The sequence below is a fragment of the Chlorocebus sabaeus genome, chromosome 11 (assembly GCF_047675955.1).
Source record: "Chlorocebus sabaeus isolate Y175 chromosome 11, mChlSab1.0.hap1, whole genome shotgun sequence".
Taxonomy (NCBI): Eukaryota; Metazoa; Chordata; class Mammalia; order Primates; family Cercopithecidae; genus Chlorocebus; species Chlorocebus sabaeus.
The window spans coordinates 95,900,221-95,926,875 of record NC_132914.1 but is presented as its reverse complement, the minus strand read 5'-3'; the positions used below and the strand labels follow the sequence as shown (position 1 = coordinate 95,926,875).

Here is a 26,655-nt window from a genome sequence, read left to right as displayed (position 1 = left end):
TCAAAATGTTGCCAGACACTTGGGTGGCTCAAAATGTTTATCAGTTAATGTGTCCAAGTTAAATCAAGATGATGACAATTTAAGAACTTTCAGTACATAATGTATAGTGGGGAAGAAGGATGGCATTGAAACATACAAAAGTTGAAAAACAGCTGCATTTGGAATCAGAATTTTAGAACCTTGGAAATTATTTTATTTTACTTATCTGTCTTCTCTACTAAACTAAGTTGAGGCCACGACTCGAGTTATACTCATCTTTATGTTCCTCATATTTTGCATGCCTAACAACATACCAGGAACTTGAGAATTAGTTGAATTATTCAAGGTCTCATGGATGGTTAGATAGGCCAGAAAACTGTTCATAAAAGTTACAGGCCAATAAAGCATAGACATATAGTCTTTGACATTGGTCCCTTCATTCTAGCATTTGCTATAACTTGTTTGCAGTTACCTTAGACCCTGAATAGCCAAAGCAATCTTGAGCAAAAAGAACAAAGCTGGAGACATCACACTACCTGATCTCAAAATGCACTGCAAAGCTGTAGTAATCCAAACAGCGTAATACTAGCATTTGAAAAAACATGGACTAATGGAACAGAATAGAGAGCCCAGAAATACATCTACAAGTATATATTCAAATGATTCTCATCCAAGGTGCCAAAAACACACAATGGGGAAAGGACATCTCTCTAATAAATGCTGTTGAGAAAACTGGATATCCTATGCGGAAGAATTAAACTGGACCCTTATGTCAAACCATATACAAAAACCAATTCAAAATGAATTAAGGACTTAAATGTAACACCAGAAATTGAAAACTACTAGAAGAAAACATGAGGAAAAAGCTTCTTGACATTAGTCTTGGCAAAGATTTTTTTGAATAGAACCCGAAAAGAACAAGCAACAAAAGCAAAAATAGATAAATAGGATTGCATCAAACTAAAAAGCTTCTGTACAGAAAAGGAAACAGTCAACAGAGTGAAGAGACAACCTATAGAATGGGAGAAAATACTCATGAACCATAAGTCTGAGAATGGCTTAATATCCAAAATATATAAAGAACTCAATAGCAAAAAAACAAAACACGATTAAACAATGGGCTATGGACATGAATAGACATTTCTCAAAAAAAGACACAGTAATGGCCAACAGGTATACGGAAAAAATGCTCAACATCACTAATTATCAGGGAAATGAAAAATTAAAACCACAATGAGGCATCAACTCACACCTGTTAGAATATTTATTATCAAAAAGACAAAAGATAAGTGTTGGTGAGAATGTAGAGAAAAGGGAACCATTGTACACTGTGGATGGGAATGTATAGCCATTATGGAAAACAGTATGGAGTTTCCTCAAAAAAAAAAAAAACACGATGAATAATCATATGATCCAGCAATCCAACTTTTGGATATATATCCAAAAGAAATGAATCAGTATGTCAAGGAGTTATCTGCACTCCCATATGCATTACAGCATTAGTCCCAATAGCCAAGATATGTAGAATCAACCCAAGTGTCAATCAACAGATGAATGGATAAATAGCACACACGCACACACACACACAATGCTGTTCTGCCTTTAAAAAGAGGGAAATCCTGTTATTTGTGACTACATGGATGAACCTAAAGGATATTAAGCTAAGTGGAATGAACCAGGCACAGATAGACAAATACTACATGATGTCAATTATATGTGAAATCTAAAAAAGTCAGACTCATAGAAGTACCGAGTAGAATAGTGGTTATGAGGGATTGGAGGGGACAGGGTAGGGCAATAGACAGATGTTGATCAAAGAATACAAAGTTTCAGTTAAACAGGAGGAATAAGTTCTAGAGATCTATTGTATAGTATAATGACTATAAATAATAATAATATATACTTGAAAACTGCTAAGAGGCCAGGCATGATGGCTCACGGCTTATAATCTTAGCACTTTGGGAGGCTGAGGCGGGCGAATCACTTGAGATTAGGTGTTTCAGACCAGCCTAGCCAACATGGTGAAACCCTGTCACTACTAAAAATACAAAAATTAGCCAGGCGTGGTGGCGCACAACTGTGGTACCATCTACTCTGGAGATTGAGGCAGGAGAATCACTTGAACCCAGGAGGTAGAGGTTGCAGTGAGCAGAGAATGGGCCATTGCATTCCAGCCTGGGTGACAGAGTGAGTGAGACTTCCATCTCCAAAAAAAAGAGAAAGAGAATTTCTAGGAGAGTAGATCTTAAATATTTTTATTACCCAAAAAAAAAAAAAAAAAATGAGGTGATAGATATATTCATTAGCTTGATTTAATCATTCACAAGATGTGTGTAGATATGTATATCAAAACATTACATTGTACACAATAAATATATACAATTTTAATTTGTCAATTATACCTTAGTAAAGCTGAAATAAAAAAGAAGTTATGTTGCCTTGTCTTACCTGGCAAAGCTCAATTGTAAGAAACTTTCTTTTCCCTTCTCCAGCAACTGAAAAACCATAATCACTGTCTCATGTAGCTCATTTTATTACTGTACAGAAGACCAATTGTGAAAATATTATAACATAAAAAGTGTAATTTCCAGTGACATTTCATGAAATTTTTGTAGTGTTGCCATCTTATTCATTAGTAATTCACTTACATTGTTCTAAATTCTCTTACTTTTGAAGCCATCTTTTACCATATGCTTTCCAGAAGAACAGTAAAGTTGTAGTTAAAAAATAACATAAGGCAAGGGGTGGTGGCTCACACCTGTAATTCCAGGCATGGATTTAGGAGGCCAAGGTGGGCAGATAACCAGAGGTCAGGAGTTCGAGACCAGCCTGTCCAACATGGTGAAGCCCTGTCTCTACTAAAAATACAAAAAAAGTTAGCTGAGGTAGGGGTGGGTGCCTGTAATCCCAGCTACTTGGGAGACTGAGTCAGGAGAAGCACTTGAACCCAGGAGGCAGAGGTTGCAGTGAGCCGAGATCATGCCACTGTACTCCATCCTGGGTGACAGAGCAAGCCTCCATCTCAAAAAAAAAAAAAATTAAATTAAAAAGAATTATAAAATTTAAGATGAATTTTAAATGTTAAGTTTCTAATAAATTTAATCATTGTGATATTATATTTTCTTATAGTGGCAGAAATCTGAAGCTATCGTGGAACAATTGAAGTCTTTTCAAATAATTGCTCATCTAAAGCGTCTACAGGAAGAAATTAATGAGGTAAAAATTTGGTCCAATAGGATAACTGAAAAACAGGATATACTGAACAACAATCTGACAACGCTTTCTCAAGATGTTACAAAAGTAGACCAAAGTACAACTTCCATGGCAAAAGATGTTGGTCTCAAGATTACAACTATAAAAACAGATGTACGACGGATTTCAGGTTTAGTAACTGATGTAATATCATTGACAGATTCTGTGCAAGAACTAGAAAATAAAATAGAAAAAGTAGAAAAAAATACAGTAAAAAATATAGGTGATCTTCTTTCAAGTAGTATTGATCGAACAGCAACGCTCCGAAAGACAGCATCTGAAAATTCACAAAGAATTAACTCTGTTAAGAAGACACTAACTGAACTAAAGAGTGGCTTCGACAAACATACAGATAGATTTCTAAGCTTAGAAAGTGACAGAGCCAAAGTTCTGAAGACAGTGACTTTTGCAAATGATCTAAAACCAAAGGTGTATAATCTAAAGAAGGACTTTTCCCGTTTGGAACCATTAGTAAATGATTTAACACTACGTATTGGGAGATTGGTTACCGACTTACTACAAAGAGAGAAAGAAATTGCTTTCTTAAATGAAAAAATATCTAATTTAACAATAGTCCAAGCTGAGATTAAGGATATTAAAGATGAAATAGCACACATTTCAGATATGAATTAGTCTGACATTGGCATTAGAGTAAGGTAATGTTTTAATGGGACCTCTCGTGAGAAGACTGGTAAATCAGAAATAATATTTTGGAGTAAAAGTCATTTTATGTTTAATCCTATTTTGTACAGTAAAAATAAAACTTTTAAACAGGTCGGTTTTCTAAAATAAATATGCTAAAACCTATTTTGGCAACTTTATATAGCAAGAACTTTATCCATCCTTCTGACATACATGTTGTTACACACACACACACACACGTAGGAGAAGCAGAATCTGCTAGTAGCATGGGGAGATCTCGAAGGGACAGGATCTGAATCCCCACTTGCCCTCTCTGGCTGCCAGGGAGCCCAGCATGTGTGTTTGGGGACCTAACTGAAGAACTACCCCTCAGGGGACAGGGCTGCAGCATTCATTATCCAATTAGAGGAAGAGAAACTAGAAAGGTCACGGCCACTGAGCTGCAGGGAGGAAAAAATAAAGTAAGCCTTTCTGGGTCCTTCATGGCTTTAGGAAACAGGGAAAGGAACAGTAGTGTCTCGGTCTATTTGGGCTGGTATATAACAGTATAGCAAGAACTTTAGGTAGCCTGTAACTAACAAATTTATTTCTCACTGTTCTAGAGGCTGGAAAGTCTGAGATCAAGGTGCTGGCAGATTCGGTGTCTGGTGTGGGCCCACTTCCTGGTTCATAGAGAGCACCTTCTAGCTGTGTCCTTGCATGGTGGAAGGGGCAAGCAGCAATCTGGGGCCTCTTTTACAGGGGCACTAATCCTGTCCATGAAGACTCCTCCTACCTTATGACCTAATTCCCTCCCAAATGTCTCACTTTGGATTTCAACCTATGAATTTTGGGGAGACACATTCAGGCCATAGCAAGTATGTTACTTAATAAAAGGGGTTGGAAAGTGGCTTCTAGAGCAAGGGTTGTAGGGGAGGGTGTAGACTGAAGGGGGCTTGCCAAGCCTCAGACAGAGACTCTGCCTCAAAGCAACACAATTCGTATCATGATGATGTGACCAGAAGTAGCCCAAGGAGGAGGCTATAAGTCCGGGCTCCGTGCCTCACACCTGTAATCCTAGCACTTTGGGAGGCCGAGGCAGGTGTATCACCTGAGGTCAGGAGTTTGAGACCAGCCTGGCCAACATGGTGAAACCACGTCTCTATTAAAAATACAAAATTAGCCGGGCAAGGTGGTGGGCACCTGTAATCCCAGTTACTTGGGAAGCTGAGGCAGGAGAATCGCTTGAACTCGGGAGGCAAATTTTGCAGTGATCAGAGATTGTGCCATTGCACTCCAGCCAGGGAGACTGGGAGACAGAGCAAGACTATATCTCAAAAAAAAAAAAAAAAAAAAAAAAGGAGGCTCTAACAGCATTGGCAATTCCAATTACATAAAACTTTAGAAAATACAAAGTAATCTAAAGTGACAGAAAGTAGATCAGTGGTTGCCTGTTGCATTAGGATTCTCCAGAGAAAGAGTCAATAGGATGGATGGATAGACAGATGATTGATAGGTAGGTAGGTGAGTGGTGGATGATGGATGGGTGGATAGATGATGATAGATAGATAGATACATAGATAGATAGATGACAGATAAGATAGATGATGGATGGATGGATGGATGGATAGATCGATAGATAGATAGATAGATAGATAGATAGATAGATAGATAGATAGATAGATTCTAGGAATTGGCTCACATGATTATGGAGGCCAAGAATTGAACAATCTTTCATCTGCAAACTGGAAAACTAGGAAAGCCAGTGGTTTAATTCAGAGTCTGAAGGCCTGACAACCAAAGGAAGTGATGGTGTAAGTCCTGGTGCAAGACCAAAGGCCCAAAACCAGGAACACTGATGTCTGAGGGCAGGAGAAGATGGATGTCCCAGCTCAAAGAGTAGCAAATTTACCCTTCTGCCTTTTTGTTCTATCCAGGCCCTCAATGGATGGGATGATACTCACCCACATTAATGAGAGTGATCTTTGTGCAGTCCACCAAGTCAAATGCCAAGCTCTTCTGGAAACACTGTCACAGACACACCCAGAAATAATGTTTTACCGGCTATCTGGGCATCCCTTAGCCCAGGCAGGTTGAAACATAAAATTATCCATCACAATTGGAGATAGAGATGGAGACAGGTATAGATTACAAAGAGCCACAAGGAAAAGGAGTGAAGGATGTTTATTATCTTCATTGTGATAGATATATGTCAAAACTCATCAAAGTGTACACTTTTTAAAATTTTTATTTATTTTTATTTTTGAGACAGGTTTTCACTCTGTCACCCAAGCTGGAGTACGGTGGTGTGATCATGGCTCACAGCAGCCTTGACCTCCTGGACTCAAATGATCCTTCCACCTCAGCTTCCTGAGTAGCTGGGACTACAGTTGCAAGCCACCATGCCTGGCTAATTTCTTTCTTTTTTTTTTTTTTTTTTTTTTTTTTTGGTAGAGATGGGATCTCCCTATGTTGCCCAGGCTGGTCTTGAACTCCTGGATTCAAGTGATTTTTCTGCTTTGGCCTCCCAGAGTTCTGGCATTACAGTATACACTTGAAATATTTGTGTTTATATGTGTAATAGCTCATCAATAAATGTTGTTAAGTACAATATAATAACCTAAAGTAAACCCACACAGCATTAGCCCCAGTTTCAAATGCCTAGCATGAAGGATACCCAGATCCACAGAGCTGGTCACCTCAAAAATAAGAGTTTATAAATTCTGTGTGTTTGTTCTTGTTGTTTTGAGACAGGGTCTCATTTTGTCACCCAAGCTGGAGTGCAGTGGCGTGATCATGCCTCACTGCAGCCTCTTGCCTCCTGACCTCAAGCATTCCTCACACTCAGCCTCCTGAGTAGCTAGGACTACATGAATTCACCACCAACCCCAAGAACCTTTTTGACCTTTTTTTTTTTTTTTTTTTTGTAGAGATGAAGTCTGCCTATACTGCCCAGAGTGGTCTCGAACTCCTAAGGTCAAGCAATCCTCCTGCCTTGGCCTCCCAAAATGCTGGGATCACAAGTGTCAGCCACTGTGCCTGGCGAGTTTATGAATTCTTTTTTTTTTTTTTTTTGAGACCAAGTCTTCCTCTGTTGCCCAGGCTGGAGTGCAGTGGTGCGATCTCGGCTCACTACAAGCTCTGCCGCCTGGGTTCAAGCCATTCTTCTGCCTCAGCTTCCTGAGTAGCTGAGACTACAGGTGCCCGCCACCACGCCCGGCTAATTTTTTTTTTTTTTTTTTTTTTTTTTTTTGGCATTTTTAGTGGAGACGGGGTTTCACTATGTTAGCCAGGATGGTCTCTATCTCCTGACCTCATGATCCGCCCGCCTCGGCCTCCCAGAATGCTGGGATTGCAGGCATGAGCCACCGTGCCTGGCCGAGTTTATGAATTCTTATACCAGAATGGCTCATCACCAATCCTTGGACTTTTTGCCATGGAAAAGTTAACTATGTACTCAAACTTGGTTCACTTTCTCCAAGCTATTGACAGGAAATGTTCTGTCTTATTTGAAAAATTGATATCCAGGAACAGTGACTCACACCTGTAATCCCAGCATTTTGGTGAGGCTGAGGCAGGCAGATCACTTGAGCTCAGGGGTTTGAGACCAGCCTGGCCAACATGGTGAATCCCATCTCTACAAAAAAATACAAAAAAATTAGTCAGTGTGGTGTGCACCTGTAGTCTCAGTTAATGGGGAGGCTGAGGTGGGAGAATCACTTGAGCCCAGGAGGTAGAGTCTGCAGTGAGCTATGATCTGCACTCCAGCGTGGGCAACAGTGAGACCCTGTGTCAAAAAAAGCAAAGAAAGATTGAGTCATTATTACCAGAAACTTGTGTAGTATCAGGATTCTCCAGAGAAACAGAAGCAACAGGATGTAGAGGGAGAAAGAGAGAGAGAGGTTTAAGGAATTGGTTCACATGGATTATAGAGGATGGCAAATCTAAAATCAGCAAGGTGGGCCATTAGTCTGGATCCTCAGGGAAGAGCTGGTGTTGCAGTTCAAGTCTGAAGGCAGAATTCCTTCTTGCTTGGGTGGGAGTAGGGGGATCTACTCTTTTGTTCTATTCAGGCCTTCAACTGATTGAACGTGAATTGCCACTCACATTATGGAGGGCAATCGAGGTCCATTGATTAGAATGTTAATCTCATCCAAAAAAACACCCTCATAGGAACATCCAATATAATGTTAAACCAAACGTCTGGACATCATGGCCCAGCCAAATGAAGCATAAAATTAACTCTCACACCTTATCATTGTCCCATCCTTTTAAAGAAGGCTATGGGATATAGCTTACTTGTGAAATAGTTATCTCACCTATGGTCTGTCTCAGTTCCACCTCTGTCTAGTATTCAGACACTGAGGTTACAGGTACATCTAGAACAGGTTGAACAATGTTCCGTGTCCTGCTACTTGCGCCCACTACATGGGCCCATGGCTCTGGTTCTGCCTCTGGATAAATAGCAGATAGTTTTATCCTTGGTTGTTTCATTCATTTGTTCAAAACCATTTATGAATATGTGTAGAACACCAGGGTAGGTGCTTCAGTGGATACACAGTGAGTGACTAGTAGCTATCATCAAGTGTTCCCTAATCTCACAGAATTTACAGTCAGCCATAATAGGTTAGTTAGGGCTCTGTTTGTTGCTGTTATTGTTGTTGTTGTTGTTGAGATGGAGTCTCGCTCTGTTGCCCAGGCTGGAGTGCAGTGGTGCGATCTCGGCTCACTGCAACCTCCACCTCCCAGGTTCAAGCAATTTTCCTGCCTCAGCCTCCCCAGTAACTGGGATTACAGGCACACACTGCCACACCCAGCTAATTTTTTGTATTTCAGTAGAGATGGGATTTCACTGTGTTGATCAGGCTGGTCTGGAACTCCTGAACTCAAGCAATCCACCCACCTTGGCCTCCCAAAGCATTGGGATTACAGGCGTGAGCCACCGCACCCAGCCAAAGGCTCTGGTTTTAAGAATCATCTCATGAAAAAAAAAAAAAGAAAGAAAAAACAGGGCCGGGCGCGGTGGCTCAAGCCTGTAATCCCAGCACTTTGGGAGGCCGAGACGGGCGGATCACGAGGTCAGGAGATCGAGACCATCCTGGCTAACCCGGTGAAACCCCGTCTCTACTAAAAAATACAAAATAACCAGCCGGGCGAGGTGGCGGGCGCCTGTAGTCCGAGCTGCTCGGGAGGCTGAGGCAGGAGAATGGCGTGAATCCGGGAGGTGGAGCTTGCAGTGAGCTGAGATCCGGCCACTGCACTCCAGCCTGGGCGACAGAGCGAGACTCCGTCTCAAAAAAAAAAAAGAAAGAAAAAAGAAAAAAAAGAAAAAACAGGTGGGGCGCAGTGACTCACGCCTGTAATCCCAGCATTTTGGGAGGCAGAGGTGAGCAGATCACTTGAGTTCAGGAGTTCAAGACCAGCCTTGCCAACATGGCGAAACCCTGTCTCTACTAAAAATACAAAAACTAGCCAGGTGCGGTGGCAAATGCCTGCAATCCCAGCTACTCAGGAGGCTGAGGCAGGAGAATCACTTGAACCCGGGAGGCAGAGGTTGCAGGGAGTCAAGATTGCGTCATTGCACTCCAGCCTGAGTGACAAAGCAAGACTGCATCTAAAAAGATAAAAATAAAAAAATAAAAATAAATTAAAAAAAAAAGAAAAGGAAAGAAAAAAGGATTTCTTATGAGCATCTCACCAGCATCCCCCCAAAAGAATTGTAATATAACGTGTCTTCCTGGGATATGGAACGGACGGCCAGCGTCAGTAGAGGCACCTTCTCTTCCTCAGGGGCCATGTGGTCTCAGGAGTTGTTCCTGTTTCTCTGTAGACACACCTCACTCTGCCAACTTGCTTCCTCTGTGGGTCCCCGTCGACCAAATGCCAAGCTTGAGAGGAAGTCTTAGGCCGGGCTAGGTGGCTCAGGCCTGTTATCCCAGCACTTTGGGAGGCTGAGGCGGGCGGATCACCTAAGATCAGGAATTCAAGACCAGCCTGACCAACATGGAGAAACCCCATCTCTACTAAAAATACAAAATTAGCCAGGCATGGTGGCACATGCCTGTAATCTCAGCTACTAGAGAGGCTGAGGCAGGAGAATCGCTTGAACCCAGGAGGTGGAGCTTGTGGTGAGCTGAGATTGCACCATTGCACTCCAGCCTGGGCAACCAAAGTGAAATTCCAGAGAGGAAGTCTTTTTTTTTTTTTTTTTTTTTTTTGAGACAAAGTCTAGCTCTGTTGCCCAGGCTGGAGTGCAGTGGCACAATCTCTGCTCACTGCAACCTCTGCCTCCCGTGTTCAAGCAATTCTCCTGCCTCAGCCTCCCGAGTAGCTGGGATTACAGACGCCCACCACCATACCTAAGCTAATTTTTGTATTTTTAGTAGAGACGGAGTTTCACTGTGTTGGCCGTGCTGGTCTCAAACTACTGACCTCATGATCTACCTGCCACGACCTCCCAAAGTGCTAGGATTACAAGTGTGAGCCACCACGCCCAGCCATAATCTTTCTTAAATGCATGTATAGTTCATATTCATTTAATGCTTAATATTAGAATTGTTTTGGTCTTTATTAGTTTGGTTATATTTTTGTGACCCGAAATATGTTGTAAGAACTTAACTTGTTTATATCAACTAGCCTGTGGTAAAAATAGTTTCATTATTTGTGATTTCACTTAATGTAACAGTTTCCAATAACCTATTAAGTAAAATAACATTTTACCATCAAACTTATACATGAGTAAAAGTTGGGTATACCATATTTTCAGAAGTTAATGCTTCCTTGAGATTTAGCAGTTTTAACCTTGGCTAACGTAGCCCTCTAGTGTTAAGATCATGGGTCTTGGAATAATGATATGACCTGTCATATGAATTATTTTCCATCTTCAAATTTTGCAATACACTGTATTCTGCAAAGCAAGCTGGCTGTATTCTGCAAAGCAAGCTGGCAATAATTTGAACATCAAATTATTATTCACAGTATTAGGTAGGAATTATATCTTGTGTAAGAGACACATCCCCAAGGCTCTTTCATTCAGCATAGCAATACTTATTAAGTGACTATTGCATACTGTACTCAGTGTCTATAAAAACACACATGAAAACTTTGGAGTAGCTGCTTTCTAGAAAACTTGTCAGGTCACACCTTAATAACCAGGAGATTCATAAACCTTATCAGTGGTGAGGTTAACATCTCATGCACTTCTATGAACACCTCTGAGAATGTGAAGTCAGGGATGGCTTCTAAAAGACAAATGATTCAACAGATAGTTTGAACTTTTATTTATGTTTAATTTTTACAAGATGCCAATAGTAGCTGGCTTATTAATGTACACTATTCTTTGACATTTCAGGAAGGCACAGTGTTCAACTATGAACTACAGAGTCCTGTAAGTTTAAAATCAGTTTGTTTCTCAACTATGTGATATCCAGGATATTTTACAATTACTTTGAGATTTTTCCTCATCAGTAATGCAAAGAAAATTGCAATATTATACTTTTTTTTTTTTTTTTTGAGACAGGTTATCACTCTGTCACCAGGCTGGAGTGCAAGGTTGTGACTGTAGCTCACTGCAGCCTCAAACTCTTGGGCTCAGATGATCCTCCTTCAGCTTCCTAAGTAGCTGAGATTACAGGCACATGCCACCATGCCTGGCTAATTTATTTTTTGAAGAGAGAGGGGTCTCACTTTGTTGACCAGGCTGGTCTTCAACTCCTGAGCTCAAGTGATCCCTGGCCTGGGCCTCCCAAAGTGCTGGGATTACAGGTATGAGCCACTGTGCCCAGCCTGATATACAATTTCTTTCTGAGACAGAGTCTCGCTCTGTCGCCCAGGCTGGAGTGCATTGGCGCAGTCTTGGCTCACTGCAACCTCCACCTCCCAGGTTCAAGCGATTCTCCTGCCTCAGCCTCCCCAGTAGCTGGAATTACAGGCATGCACCACCACGCCTGGCCAATTTTTGTATTTTTAGTAGAGACCTGGGGTTTTGTCATGTTGGCCAGGCTGGTCTCAAACTCCTGACCTCGGTCTGCCCACTTCAGCCTCCCCAAAGTGCTGGGATTTCAGGAGTGAGCTTTCGCACCTGGCCTGATACACAATTTCTTATGCTAAAGAAGCAATGTATAACTCCTAATTTACCACTGACTGCTATGCACTTCATTAACATTATGGACATTTCTATCCCAAAAATCATATAGAAATGTTACTTTTGTTTATTTGTTTTTGAGACGTAATCTCACTCTGTGGCCCAGGATGGAGTGCAGTGGCACAGTGGCACAATCTCAGCTCACTGAAAGCTCCGCCTCCTGGGTTCACCCCATTCTCCTGCCTCAGCCTCCTGAGTAGCTGGGACTACAGGCGCCCACCACCACGCCTGGCTAATTTTTTGTATTTTTAATAGAGACAGGGTTTCACCATGTTAGCCAGGATGGTCTCGATCTCTTGACCTCGTGATCTGCCCGCCTCAGCCTCTCAAAGTGCTGGGATTACAGGTGTGAGCCACCACGCCCGGCCAGAAATGTTACTTTTGAGAAGGGTTTCACTGTCACCCAGGCTGCAGTGCAATGGCGTAAACACGGCTCACTATAACCTCAACCTCTCAGGCTCAAGCGATCCTCCTGCCTTAGCCTCCCAAGTAGTTGAGACTACAGGCAAATGTTACCACACCCCCTAATTTTTGTATTTTTTTGTGTCACTATGTTGTCCAGGCTGGTCTCAAACTCCTGGGCTCAAGGCATCCCTCTGCCTCGGTCTCCTAAAGTGTTAGAATTACAGGCATGAGCCACTGTGCCCAACCAGAAATGTTAAACTCACTTTATGGTTCCAGAACAAGGATTAAATGAAATAAAAAATTAAAAAATTAAATATGGTTGGCCAAGTGTGGTGGCTCAGCCCTCTAATCCCAGCACTTTGGGAGGCCAAGGCAGAAGGCTTGCTTGAGCTCAGGAGTTCAAGACCAGCGTTGGCAACATAGCAAGACCTCATCTCTGCTAAAAATAAAAAATATTAGCCAGACACGGTGGTCCACACTTGCAGTCCCTGTTATTCAAGAGGCTGAAGTAAGAGGATTACTTGAGTTTGGGAGATCGAGGCTGCAGTGAGCTATCATCATGCCACTGCACTCCAGTCTGGATGACAGAGCGAGACCTTCTCAAAAATAAAATAAGGTCAAACGGGCCAGACAAGGCAGCTACCTGTAATCCTGGCCACTTTGGGAGTCTGGGGCAGGAAACTTGCTTGAGGTCAGGAATCTGAGACCAGCCTGAGCAACACAGCAGGACTCATCTATGAAAAAACAGGAGCAAGTAGTGGCACATCCCAATTGTGTCAGTTAACTGGGAGGCTGAGGCAGGAAGATCACTTGAGTCCAGGAGTTCAAGGCTGTACTCCAGCCTGGGTGACAAAGAAAGAATCCTGTTCTCTAGGGGGGAAAAAAAAGTCAAAACATTTCATAAAACTTTCACACAATGTTTAATTAAGCTGTTACTCTTCTGTTCAATTTTGTTGCACCTATCAGAAGGCATAATTTCATAAAATCAGGATTCCTTGGCGCTTTAACCGCTCTCAAAATATTTGATCCTACTGCAAGTTACTATGCAATGCTATCTTGTCCCTGAATCAACATAATTCAACTATCAGTTTCATATATATATATATATATATATATATTTTTTTTTTTTTTTTTGAGACAGTTTCACTGTTGTTGCCCAGGCTGGAGTGCAATGGAGCAATCTCAGCTCACCACAACCTCCGCCTCCCGGGTTCAAGTGATTCTCCTGCCTCAGCCTCCCGAGTAGCTGGGATTACAGGCGTGCACCACCACCCTGGCTAATTTTATATTTTTACTACAGATGGGGTTTCACCATGTTGGTCAAGCTGGTCTTGAACTCCCGACCTCAGGTGATCCGCCCACCTCGGCCTCCCAAAGTGCTGGGATTACAGGCGTGAGCCACCACACCCAGCAGTTTCATATATTCTTACTCCACTGGGTTCTGCTTTATAATATTGACAGCAGACATTTCATTAAATGAAATGTTAAAAGAACACCAATACATATATATAAAAATTTTCTTACTACGATCTTTTAGTATAATTTAAAAACCTGAAATGAGAATTCACATCACTGTAAGTGGGCCTCTTACTTGGGTTTTGAGGACGAAGTGGCTTTCTCTCAGAAATAGCTTTGAACTGTAACTCTAGTAACTACAGATGGCAGACTCTGCAGCTTGAACACAGCGTATTTTATATCAATGCCCACAAATAAAACCTATTATAACTCTTAGGAAATAAAACTTGAATCCTGATTGGCACAACGGCCTCAGTGAGGGCTGGCTGAACTGCATACCCAAAATGTTTTAGATCTACGGTCCACTTTCATGTTGGCTGCACTAACGCATTTCCATTTGCTCCTCTTACACTTTGACTGACATTCCTCTCAGCAAGAGGTGGAGACTATGTTCCTTTTTTCCTGAATCTGGGATTTGGTCTCTGAGACATCACTGTTGTAACCAAGAGTATGGTAAAAGTGATGTTATGTGACATTGAAGGTAAGTCCTAAAAAGCCAACTCTGCCAAGCACTATTGGAGCCCTGAAATACCACCTACGTCCAGCTGCCCTGAAGTCACCATGCTAGAGACTTTGGGGAAAGACTATACCACTGACAGGGAAATGCACAAACAGCATCCTTTCAGCTCAGAAGTGAAAAGCTTCATGAGACTCAGAACCAGAAGTCTGATACTCCTGAGTTCTTCACCCACAGAAAAGCTTATCATGACATTAATCTTTGTGTGCTTTGCTAACATAGTAAGAACTAACATACAGTTGATACTACTAAGCACCACAGCCACCACTTGGTTGGGTTCAAGAAGACACCCTACTTTTTTTTTTTGAGACGGAGTCTCGCTCTGTCGCCCAGACTGGAGTGCAGTGGCCGGATCTCAGCTCACTGCCATTCTCCTGCCTCAGCCTCCCGAGTAGCTGGGACTACAGGCGCCCGCCACCTCGCCCGGCTAGTTTTTTGTATTTTTTTCAGTAGAGACGGTGTTTCACCGTGTTAGCCAGGATGGTCTCGATCTCCTGACCTCGTGATCCGCCCGTCTCAGCCTCCCAAAGTGCTGGGATTACAGGCTTGAGCCACCGCACCCGGCCCCTACTCTATCTTTTTAAAGTTTAGTCCAAATGTGTACCTACAACTCTTCCTTTTTTCCTGCAGGACAGGTAAAATGGCGAACCTTTAACAAGTTCAGGCAATGATGATATAAAGAAGTTAACATGCAACTAGCTGCACTGGCTTCTAAATTGAGTTCTCTCATCTTACTATGAGTTTGTAGTAACATTTCTCTCTAATCTCTGAAAAAGTTTTTCTCTCCAGGCCATCTGTATGCTTTATGTAGGGATTGTTAACCCCACCCATGTATTACACATAACAACTCTAGGTAAAATGCAGTGTTTGAAAAAATAGCATGTTATATATTACACTAGGTTTTTGGGTTTTTTTTCCAGTGGTGGGCTATCATTACAAAAGATTGAACTTTTATACTTCCTAACCAAACTGAAGGGGAATCTAAACACAAAAACTCATTCACTTTCTAGAAGCTTTTTAAAAATGGGCTTAAAACTACAATCTATCTCGTATCTGAGTATGATAGAATGCTTTTTGCCCAGTGGCATTCATGTAGTTCAGCTGTCAAGCAGTACCTTTCTTAGAATACCAGACTGAAAATAGTTTAATTTTCTGTAATTTAGAGTCAGCGCTAGGCGCGGTGGTTCACGCCTATAATCCCAGCACTTTGGGAGGCTGAGGCGGGCGGATCACCTGAGGTTGGAAGTCAGAGACCAGCCTGACCAACACAGGGAAACCCCACCTCTACTAAAAATACAAAATTAGCTGAGCATGGTGGCGCATGCCTGAAATCCCAGCTACTCAGGAGGCTGAGGCAGAACAATCGCTTGAACCTGGGAGGCAGAGGTTGCAGTAAGGCGAGATTGCACCACTGCACTCCAGTCTGGGCAACAAGAGTGAAACTCCGTCTCAAAAAAAAAAAAAGTCAGATCTGTGTGAAGAGAATTAGGGTACCTGAAAATCATTTTCAGCTGTCAATCACTTTGGTCCTTTACTATCATTCCAAGAATCAGCCTAACTTGGGTTACCTTGTCTTACAAATAAGGATTAGCAAACTCATCAACATAAAAAAAAAGTTTAGTACATGCTGCAAAAATGTAAGTATACACTAACATTTTCTTGCTAAAATAACCACAAATGACTATACATATTTAACTATAATTAAATCAAGTTTTTAGAAATTTAAAGTCTGTTTCCCTAAAAATACAGGAACTTTGTGTGATAAAACTTGAGACATGACAATTTGTGAATACCAACTGGAATATTCAACCAACAATGGTCAGTTTTGTCTTTTTTCCTTAACTTATACTTCATTCTTTCCAACTATTTTAAAGCTAAATCTTTTTTTTTTTTTTAAGTTTTTAAAATAAGTCACAGGCAAATCATGAAGAGTTGGGTTTATTTCGACAGTAAATTTGAAACTCTTGCCTTAAGCAAGAGTACTACAGTAATTATACCAGGAATAGACAATTTCCTAGACTGTCAAATATATAAAAGTTCCTTTTGCACTTTCTTCAACACTGATCAACAAGCAGATTCAGTCCACATTTGCTTTGATCTATCTATTGAGTTAACCCAAGCTTCTTCTTCAGAGACTCTGGCATCTCCGGTGGAGGAGGGCGAGGGAGCCTGAAGTAGACCTTCACGGAATCATAGATAAACCACTGTAGTGCAGTCAGGGTACCAATCATGATGATACGGGCAAACAGTCCCTTCCATACACCTGGTTCAAACAGGAAACGCAAATGAAAAAAATGCAACATATTCAAAACTGTTGTTCTTTCTTTCAAGAAAAAAACATCATCCTACCTTTAAATCCAAGTCTCTTGAGGACCTGAGAAGCACTGCTACCTTTTTCTTTATTCAACACAGATACCACAGAATCAGCAGGGTGAGAAACAATTGCACAAAAGACTCCAGCTGAAAAAATATAAAGGATCCCATACAGTGCCGGTTAAAAATAAAACTTCACATAGCCAATAATCATTTTTATGACTTTAAAATAATATTTTTCTAGTTCTAAAATAAAAATCAGACTCAGGGTGAGACAGGTACAGTTATCAAACTGTCTATCCGATATAAAACAGAACAATCATTTAAGTTTTTCAGATTTTATTCAACACTTTCTGTATAAAATTCTTAATAACCTAAACAACAACAAAAAAATGGTGCAACATTAAGATCAATACATTCCCAAGCCTAATAATGATATCCCATAAAACGACCCTTTTAGGAACTAGTTAGCAAGTATTTATGAATCCTAAAAAGCATATAAAATGTTACAGGAAGATAAAACTGCTTTATAGGCCGGGCACAGCAGCTCACGCCTGTAATCCCAGCACTTTAAGAGGCCGAGGTGGGCGGATCACTAGAGGTCAGGAGTTCAAGACCAGCCTGGCCAACACGGTGAAACCCCATCTCTACTAAAAATACCAAAAATTAGCCGGGTATAGTGGCGGACGCCTGTAATCCCAGCTACTCAGGAGGCTGAGACAGGAGAATCGTTCGAACCTGGGAGGCGGAGGTTGCAGTGAGCCGAGATTGCGCCATTGCACTCTAGCCTGGGCAACAAGGGTAAAACTCCGTCTCAAAAAAAAAACAAAAACAAAATACAAAAAATGAGCTGGGCGTGGCAGCGCATGCCTGTCCCAGCTACTTGGGAGGCTGAGGCAGGAGAATCACTTGAACCTAGGAAGAGGAGGTTGCAGTGAGCTACGATCACGCCACTGCACTCCAGCCTGGGCAACAGAGCAAGACTATGCCTCAGGGAAAACAAGAAAACAAAAACACTGCTTTATAACCTTTGGAATATTTTTCTCTCTCAAAAAACGCCAATAATGGAAATGATTATTTGTTCATAATTTCAGACAAGTGTGTTCTAAGTAATTCATACCTATGTAACCTGCTACAAATGTTACAACCAGCTGCTCTGGCTTTGAACATTCACTGCGGGGCTTAGGAACCACAAACTTGTACAGTGCTTCAACAGTACGTTCAAAGCAGGCGAACTTCATCATGGTGTATGGTATTTGTCTCATCCAGAGAGGAGCAACCCCCTTGTAGAATCTAGGAAATCAAGAGACTTGTTTTACAGAGTTGCATATACTCATCTATCAGAGATTGTCATTATTAACACAAGTGTCCGCACACAAGTCGAGTCCTGATAGTAACAAATGGCAGCAAAAATGCATGTCATTTCTATCAGAACGTTAGACTAACATGCAGGTATATTTCTCTTACATGCCAATGACTCAAGCACCTTTGACTATACAACCAAAAAAGTTGCTGGATGTTTCTTTGACTGGAACCACAAGAAACAAGAAGTTTACAAGTGGAACTCAGTTCAAGATTCATCCACAAAGGTGGATCTAAGGAAGCATGTTGTAGTCATGGAAATTCTTAACTGTGAATAGATCACAAGGATACTAACAAGCCCTCCCTAAAAGTTAATAGTAAATGTTTAGGCCAAATATCAAGTCATTTGCAGACTGACAAATGGTCCTTACTTTAGGGGGGGGAAAAAAAAAAAAACCCAGTCCAGGGGTCACACCATGTATTAACTTATCTTTACCTCTCAAGTTTATGTTCTACATACAGGTAAATAGACATTAAATGTTATAATAGTCTTTTTTAAAAGTCTGGTAGACTTAATACTAAAAAATGAAGTTCACAGCTGGACTTGGCTGAGCCATTCACAGTGGCTCACGCCTGTAATCCTAGTACTTTGGGAGGCCGAAGTGGGTGGATCACCTGAGGTCAGGAGTTTGACATCAACCTGACCAACATGGAGTCTCTACCAAAAATACAAAATTAGCCAGGCGTGGTGGTGCATGCCTGTAATCCCAGCTATTCAGCAGGCTGAGGCAGGAGAATCACTTGAATCTGGGGGTCAGAGGTTGCTGTGAGCCCAGACAGTGCCACTGCACTCCAGCCTGGACAACAAGGGCAAAACTCTGTCTCAAAAAAAATGAAGTTCACTTAAAATAAGTACTTTCATAATATAAATTTTTAAGTGTTTACTTACGCTTTTAGGCCTTCTTCCTTATACATTTTGGGAGCTGCATCCCTCAAAGTGTTGGCATAACCTGGCTGGGTTTGAATTCGAACCTTAGCAGCTTCCATAGGAGCCAGGGCAATGTCAGCAAAGAATTCAGCACTGGCAGAGGCAGCCAAATATAGTGACGTGCGCCAGAGATAAGTATTCTCCTAAAATCCAAAACACAAGGAAGGACGTGAATTGCTGTTGTGTTGGTTTTCAACTGAAGTGACAGTTCTAGGAAACAACTAAGCTTCAGATATTTTATAAAGTAACACACGATATGGAATATATATGTGGTCTCTCATAACCTCATTAACAAAATACGTAACTATGTGAACAATGTGAATAAAAAATATCTAGATGTCAGGTACAGTTAGCCCTGGAACTACGCAAAGGAGTCCCAGAGCCCTTCTCTAAAAAACTCAAAATCCAACTTACTTAGAAAACAAGATAGTATATTAAAAGGAGAATTGTAACTTAATGAAATACATTTTATTTCTCAACCTGTCTCTGCTGACACAGGCTTATGATTTAAGACATGTTGCTCACTGTGTAGGACCATTTTCTTCAGTGCTAAAATAAGGCAGGACAGAAAAATCTAAGAACCTTTTTGGTCTTAAACACTTGGAACGTTCAATTTCAAAGTTAATTACATACCTCTCCAAGCATGTTGCTATACAAGACTTTAAAGACTTCATAAAAGCCAAACTTGCAGAGTCCCTGCATGGAGTAGCCAATGAAAGTCGGAGCCCATCCTTTAGCCAAACCACGAACACCATCCTCTTTAAGTGTAACTGAGAATCCATTAAATATGCCCTTGTACTTTTGGGGGTCTACCTTTATTTAAAACAAGAAAAAAAAATTAAATGCACCAAACAGTTAACATAAAAATTTAATCTCATGATTATTTTTGTTTGGGTTCCATAATAAACTTCAGCAACTACACAAAAGGTAAATACAGTAGTTCCTGCCAGGCGCGTTGGCTCACACCTGTAATTTCTGCACTTTGGGAGGCCAAGGCAGGTGGATTACCTGAGCTCAGGAGTTCGAGACCAGCCTGGGCAACACAGTGAAACCCCATCTCTACTGAAATACAAAAAAGTAGTGGGGCATGGCAGCATGTGCCTGTAATCCCAGCTACTCGGGAGGCTGACACAGAAGCATCGCTTGAGCCTGGGAGGCAGAGGTCACAGTGAGCCGCGATCGTACCACTACACTCCAGCCTGAGCGGCAGAGCAAAACTCCATCTCAAAAAAAAAAAAAAAAAAAAAAACAGTAGCTCTCCCTTATCCAAGGGTTCATTTTCTGTGGCTTCAGTTATCCACAGTCAACTGACATCTGAAAATATTAAGATATTTTGAGTGAGGAACTACATTCACATAACTTTTATTAGTTTATGCTTATAACTGTTTATTATCATTCATTTGATTACTTTTATAAATGGAAACTTTTGTACATTAAGGTCTAGCTTTCTGTGGTAAACTTAAGTCTTGGAGTGATAGTTAAGAGGGTAAAATTTCCACAAAAATACATAACAAAGCTGATTCTTAAGAGATTTCTTACCGCCCAACTCCTACTACTATTTTTTTTTTTTTTTGTCTTGCTTTGTAGCCCAGGATGGAATGTCATGGTGTGATCTCAGCTCACTGCAACCTCCACCTCCCAGGTTCAAGCAATTCTCCTGCCTCAGTCTCCCGAGTAGCTGTGACTAGTAGCTGCAACTACAGGCGCGCCACCATGCCCAGCTAATTTTTGTATTTTTAGTAGAGACGGGGTTTCACCATGTTGGCTAGATTGAGTTCTGATATCAAACTCCTGACCTCAAGTGACCCACCCGCTTCAGCCACCCAAAGTGCTGGCATTCCAGACGTGGGCAGCCATGCCTGGCCCACCTCCTACTTTTTAAAAGCTAATGTCTAGATAATAGATATATCTGTATTCCTAACATATGCTAGTTCTTTAAGTAGCTTATATAGCATAAAGTTTTGTGAACACTAAACAAACTAAACCCAAGTTAAAAAAAAAAAAAAAAAGCACATAAACTAAATTCACTTCAAGAGACATGCATGTTTTAGCAAAGGTACATTTCATATCCATTATATTAACTAATGGGGGGAAAAAAGCTTATCTCACTATTTCTGTCAGTACTAGAAGGGGTGGTATACATCACCTTCCTCTCCCTCCTAATATTTCAAATTCATTTCTCTTTTAGGTAAATAGACTTCTAATCCTGTTTGGAACAAATAAATTTTTGATGTCTTTTGTTTCAATAATCTTAATTAAAAGATATTGAAATTATTTTAAAATGTTATGTAAATATACAAAAGGCTAATCTGACAAAATTTTCATACTAAGGCATTAGAGCATTTAAAATAAATCTACATGTGCTCTTTGCCTTGGTCTTATTAGTAGATAAAGGACATCGTTACTTCACATAATACACAGACTTGTTTACCCACTCCAACACACAGGTGCTTATAAAACGACTATTTGGGGCACAAGTAAGCTTGAAGAACTCTGGCCAGAAAGTGAAGAGCAGCAGCAAAGAGCCATCTACAGCCAGAGTCTAAGAGTGAATAATTTACTCCAATAATAGAGGCATTTATTGGATTTAAAACACTAGTTAAAATAAAGCCCACGATTTAAAGAAATTTTAGTTTGGTTTCCTACTGAAGTTTCTAGCAGTTGTGATGTCTTCAAATTCTCATTTGGGAAGAGCTTTAAGATTTTATTTAAAGTTAAGTCACATGAAATATACTTTCAATGTTGTCATCTCAATACAAACCTGCATACGGCATTTCACTAAATCCAGGGGAACGACAGCAGTGTGTGTCAGACCACAACTTAAGACCCCACCAAAGCCACACAGTGCATAATACTTCGCGGAGCCAAATTCACAACTGTACTCTGTAGTAAGAGAAGACACACCATGCATTTTAATATAAAACTCATGTTACTGGTCATAAACTTACCTCCTGGACAGTTAGGTTTCCACACAGCTTGTTAGTAGATGACTATATCTTATAACTTAACAGTCAGTCATGCTTCAATATGCTCTAGTCCAGCATGCAAAACAAACCTGCATTCTGCATTTAACCAGATCTAGAGGAACCAATGCTGTATGTGTTGTGCCACAGCTAATAATTCCTCCAAGTCCACAAAGGATAAAGAATCTGCCAGATCCATAGTCACAGCTATACTGCTCTGTTTGATTGGAAAAAAAAAAAAAAATGAAGTAAGTATTTCTTCAGAGATGACTAAGGCTACTGGAATGAAAGAAAACTGTTTCCCTGTTAAATAGCATTATCACAGCTGAATAGCTTTGGCCAATTAAGTGGCTTAAAAAAAAATTCACTGCCAAAATCAGATCATTTAAAAATTATGAGGGTTCTGTATCTGATACTATTAACAGCTTGTATTCTGCCATATTCATTTTTTTAAAAGTTTTCTACATTAACGGCTTTTACAATTAAAGTCAAACTTCAAATTATTAACCACTGGTAAGAGCACACTTCAGAGTACAAATGAAACTCAGAAAGATCACCCGACGTGTAAAAGGCTTGCAAACAACTTCAAAGTTTATCCTAGCCACTAACCAATACTATCCCCACTTATGAACTCCTATAACATAAAAACAGATACACATAAACTCCTGCAGTCAAATACATTTAATACGCAAATAACGTTAGCTTTAATTTTAAACTGAATGACAGACAGTGTAAGTAAGGATTCTTTATCCATACTAAAGACATAACAGAAGCACATGAGTGATTTAAAGAAAAAAATCTTTCGATTTTACAGGCATAAGGTAGATAACATTCTCAGGACTCCTACAATTCGATTTTCAGGTTTCTCTGTATGTACACACTTCACTAGGATTTAAAACACACACAACTAAGTTAAAGCTGGGCCCAACCACAAAGAATCGCAAGAGATAATCGCACCAAAGGGATGCCCACCAATTATCTCCTTTTTATTGCCTATGTAGGGCTGCAAGCTGCCTCCTCCAGTCGCATGAAAACAGGAGACCCAGTTATCTCATATATAATTAAGTGCTAAAATGACGGACCTGGCGTCGACGAATATAAAACTTAGGACAGGACTGTTCAAGAAAACTAAGGGCAAATCAAAGGACAGGTGATACAGTTAGTAGAACTGTGGGTGGTCAGTAGTTTGGGGAAGAGACTTTACCCAACACTTAGTTGGCTGACCAAGCGGGCTCACGGCAGAGAAGATAAGGAGCTAGTCGCGGCCTTTTTTCCCTCGGGGACATGGAGGTCACGAAGGGACACAGGGCCTCAGCCCTTCCACGCCCTTGAGGGAGGGCCAAGGATCTGACACCTGCCTAGGGTGGAAAAAGCCGATATCCCAGGGCAAGCAACTGGGCGCCGTCCTACGGTGCAGCGGGCTGGACTCGTCCTTCCCTGTCCTCCAAGCCGGGTCCAGGCCTCAAACGCTGGGCGGACCACGAGTAGACCACGACTGTATTAGTCAAGGTCTGATCTCACCTTCCACGGCGGCGGCTGCCAGGTTGCGAGGGCGGCGGGGCTGGCCAGTGGGCCCGGGTGGGTTGCTGCGGAGGTCCCCGAGGCCATCGTGCACCAGCTGCAGATGTGGCGTGTTGAAGGGGTTCGCCCGCGCCAGGTGCGCCACGGACGAGAACATCTTTCTAGGGGAAGAGGGAGCGGCGGTGAGAGAGCAGGCAAGGGGCCGGTTAATGTTACCGGCGCCCTGGAACCCCAACCGGGCCTTTTCCTTCCCGCCTGCGCGCCCTTGAAGAGGTCACGGCGGCCTTCGAAGGAGGCTGCTCCTGGCTGGGCCCACCGCCAAAGCAGCGGCCCCACAGGGTCTCTGGGCTCCGCTCCCCACACCCGCCACAGGGGAAGGCCCGGTCACACTCACTCCCTAAGATGGCGATCACCCAACCACTCCCTTGGAAAGGTTACCGCTCACAGAGGCCGAACGTCCTCCCAGCCCTAAGATGTGTGCCCTTCGCGCGTCGTCGGCGTGACGCACACAGCACGTCACTACAAGCACGCGTCGCCCATTGGTGGAGAAGAGCGCCGAGCCCGTAGCGTCATCGCGTTCTCCTAGCAACCTTATCCCCGCCCCTGCCCTCTCCTGCTCTTCCGGCCCGGCGTGTGCGCAGGAGGATTCGTTCTGCGCAGACGCGCGTTCCGGCTGTATATTTTTTGAGAGGGGTCGGGTTCGGGGTCTTAACCTGCTCGCTTTGTCCCTTCACCTTCAGGTGTCTCTTCTTGACCACAGGCTTCAGTTCGCTTCACTTAAGTGAATCACAGTATCTAGTAGTCACTTAAAAAACAAAACATGAATGCTTGATGATATATTTAGGTGTTGGAGTTAGAGAACATCACTGCAGTATTATGTCACAACTTCTGCCATTACAGTACTTTTTAAAATAAGTTCCATCCATTGACATTAAATATAGGTATGTCTGCATTTTTCATCAGATTTCTGGAGAATATTTTAAAAAGAAATGTGCAGCAAGAAGTCTTACGACAGCTTGCCGCGTTATCACAATAGTCTATAGAACACGTTGAAACATTGAACACCTGAGGTGTTACAGCGATGAACTAGTGAAAGTGACTGATAGCAGATTGTGCATGTGTCTGGTTAAAACATTTAGGAAGCTTTCATTAGATTCAGCTCAACAGGGAGGGGCGTAGTTTAGTTGGGGAGAGTTTAATAGGGATTCAACCTGTTAGACTTCTGGCTCTTATATTTTCCCAGCTCTTGACAAAGTAACCTTGGGAATTTACTTCATCTCTGTGAACCTGTTCCTTAGATGTAAGATTGGGGTGGGACTGGCGTCACAGGTTCACACTGGTACAATCACACATGGCCTTACACTTAGTTCAATGCTCTGCTGATTTTGAAATTTTTCTTTTCTTTTCTTTTTCTTTTTTTTTTTTTTTTTTTTTTTTTGAGACGGAGTTTCACTCTGTCACCCAGGCTGAAGTGCAGTGGTGTGATCTCGGCTCACTGCAAGCTCTGGCTCCCAGGTTCACCCTATTCTCCTGCCTCGGCCTCTGGAGTAGCTGGGACTACAGGCGTGCACGACCACGCTTGGCTAATTTTTGTATTTTTTGCAGAGACGGGGTTTCGTCATGTTGGCTAGTCTGGTCTCGAACTCCTGACCTCAGGTGATCCACCCACCTCAGCCTCCCAATGCGCTGGGATTACAGGCCTGAGCCACCATGCCCGGCTTGAAATTCTTAATATATGTATGAACAAGGGGCCACACATTTTTTAGTTTGCACTGGACCCTGCAAATTAGGTGGCTGGTTCTGGACTGGAGTAATACTTACCTTGCAGAGTCTATGAGAACTCAATGAGATAATGTCTAAAAGTCTACAGAAGATGTTCCCTAAAAAAAGTTAGCTCTGAGGCTGCAGCATCATGGCACTCTCTTAGCAACACTATCCCAGAACCAGCCCTTCTGGCCCAACTAAAGTCCCAGGAAGAATTCTAGAGTGGAGGGCACAGGAAGGGAAGTAGTGACAAATAAAGTTAAAAAAGTACACTAGCACCTGATTGTCCAGGGCCTCACATACCAGACTGAGGAGTCAAATCTTATATAGATAGGCAGTCAGTGATGGGTCTGGACTTTCTTTGTCTATTTTTTGGTTAATTCAACTTTATAGTGCTTTTCTAATTTAAAAATCTTTTGTCATGAAAAAAATCAAATATTATGTAAAAATATATGACTGTAGTGAATCTTCCTATTCCCTTCCCCCCGGCACCGGATAATACTGCCCTTTGCTGCACATTTTTTCAGCTGGAACAACTGGTACCCTTCACCATGGGGCTGCACATGCTTGTGGCCCAGAACGCAGAGAAGTTGATCTAGAAGATCCAGTGGTAACTGAAGGAGCTGCAGGCCCAACTCCTACGCCATGTAGGAGCTAGTGACCTTCAGAATGTAATGACTGTTGCTCCACTTTTGCCTTGCAAACTGCACAAATTTCTCTTATAGCTAACTCTAACCCAAAACTATGCAGGGAAAGGGATCTAGGAAATATGGTTCTAGCCTAGCTAAATTGACACAGTAAAAAAGCACCACCAGGCTTTGCAGACACCGCTGCCGCCAGGAGCCCTGTACTATCAGCCATGGTCAACCCTGCTGTGTATCTTTGACAGCGAGCCCTTAGACTGCATCTCCTTTGAGCTGTTTGCAGACAAGTTTCCAAAGACAGCAGGAAACTTTCATGCTATGCTTTGAGCAGTGGAGAGACAGGATTTGGCTATAAGGGTTCCTGCTTTCACAAAATTGTTCCAGGGTTTATGTGTCAGGGTGGTGACTATACACGCCATGATGGCACTGGTGGCAAGTCCATCTACGGGGAGAAATTTGATGACAAGAACTTCATCCTAAAGCATACAGGTCCTGGCATGTTATGCATGGCAAATGCTAGACCCAACACAAACGGTTCCCGATTTTTTATCTGTACTGCCAAGACTGAGTGATTGGATGGTAAGCGTGTGGTCTTTGGCAAGGTGAAAGAAGGCATGAATATTGTGGAGGCCATGGAGTCCTTTGGGTCCAGGATGGCAAGACCAGCAAGAAGATCACCATTGCTGACTGTGGACAACTCTAATAAGTTTGACTTGTGTTTTATCTTA

At 41.9% G+C, this 26,655-nt stretch overlaps 2 protein-coding genes and 1 non-coding gene across 6 annotated transcripts in view; 1 reads left to right on the top strand and 2 right to left on the bottom strand.

Annotated features, from left to right (window-relative positions):
• IKBIP (IKBKB interacting protein) overlaps positions 1–4,037 on the top strand; it is a 30,410-nt gene extending 26,373 nt beyond the window's left edge. For both annotated transcript variants that reach the window (XM_008004348.3, XM_008004347.3), the window contains one exon: positions 3,109–4,037. In XM_008004348.3, the coding sequence (XP_008002539.3) occupies positions 3,109–3,142 (34 nt within the window). In that variant the 3' untranslated portion in view covers positions 3,143–4,037. The remainder of the gene's footprint in view (positions 1–3,108) is intronic.
• A 12,317-nt stretch (positions 4,038–16,354) lies between these two features.
• SLC25A3 (solute carrier family 25 member 3) lies at positions 16,355–24,049 on the bottom strand. Of its 3 annotated transcripts, none has more exons than XM_008004342.3 (8): positions 23,958–24,049; positions 23,520–23,680; positions 21,797–21,918; positions 19,669–19,848; positions 18,997–19,178; positions 17,866–18,038; positions 16,782–16,892; positions 16,355–16,695 (listed from the first exon to the last, which is right to left on the bottom strand). In XM_008004342.3, the coding sequence occupies exons 2-8, from the start codon at positions 23,674–23,676 to the stop codon at positions 16,535–16,537; spliced, it is 1,086 nt and encodes a 361-aa protein (XP_008002533.1). In that variant the 5' UTR covers positions 23,677–23,680; positions 23,958–24,049; the 3' UTR covers positions 16,355–16,534. The 3 variants fall into 3 exon arrangements, with proteins under 3 accessions (XP_008002533.1, XP_008002532.1, XP_008002534.1); XM_008004341.3 differs by having other exon boundaries at positions 23,914–24,034; XM_008004343.3 differs by having other exon boundaries at positions 23,520–23,676; positions 23,914–23,999.
• On the bottom strand, positions 18,110–18,355 carry LOC119624066 (small nucleolar RNA SNORA53). The gene has a single exon (XR_005240155.1). It is a non-coding gene; the product is annotated as a small nucleolar RNA SNORA53 (small nucleolar RNA).
• Positions 24,050–26,655: the final 2,606 nt, after the last annotated feature.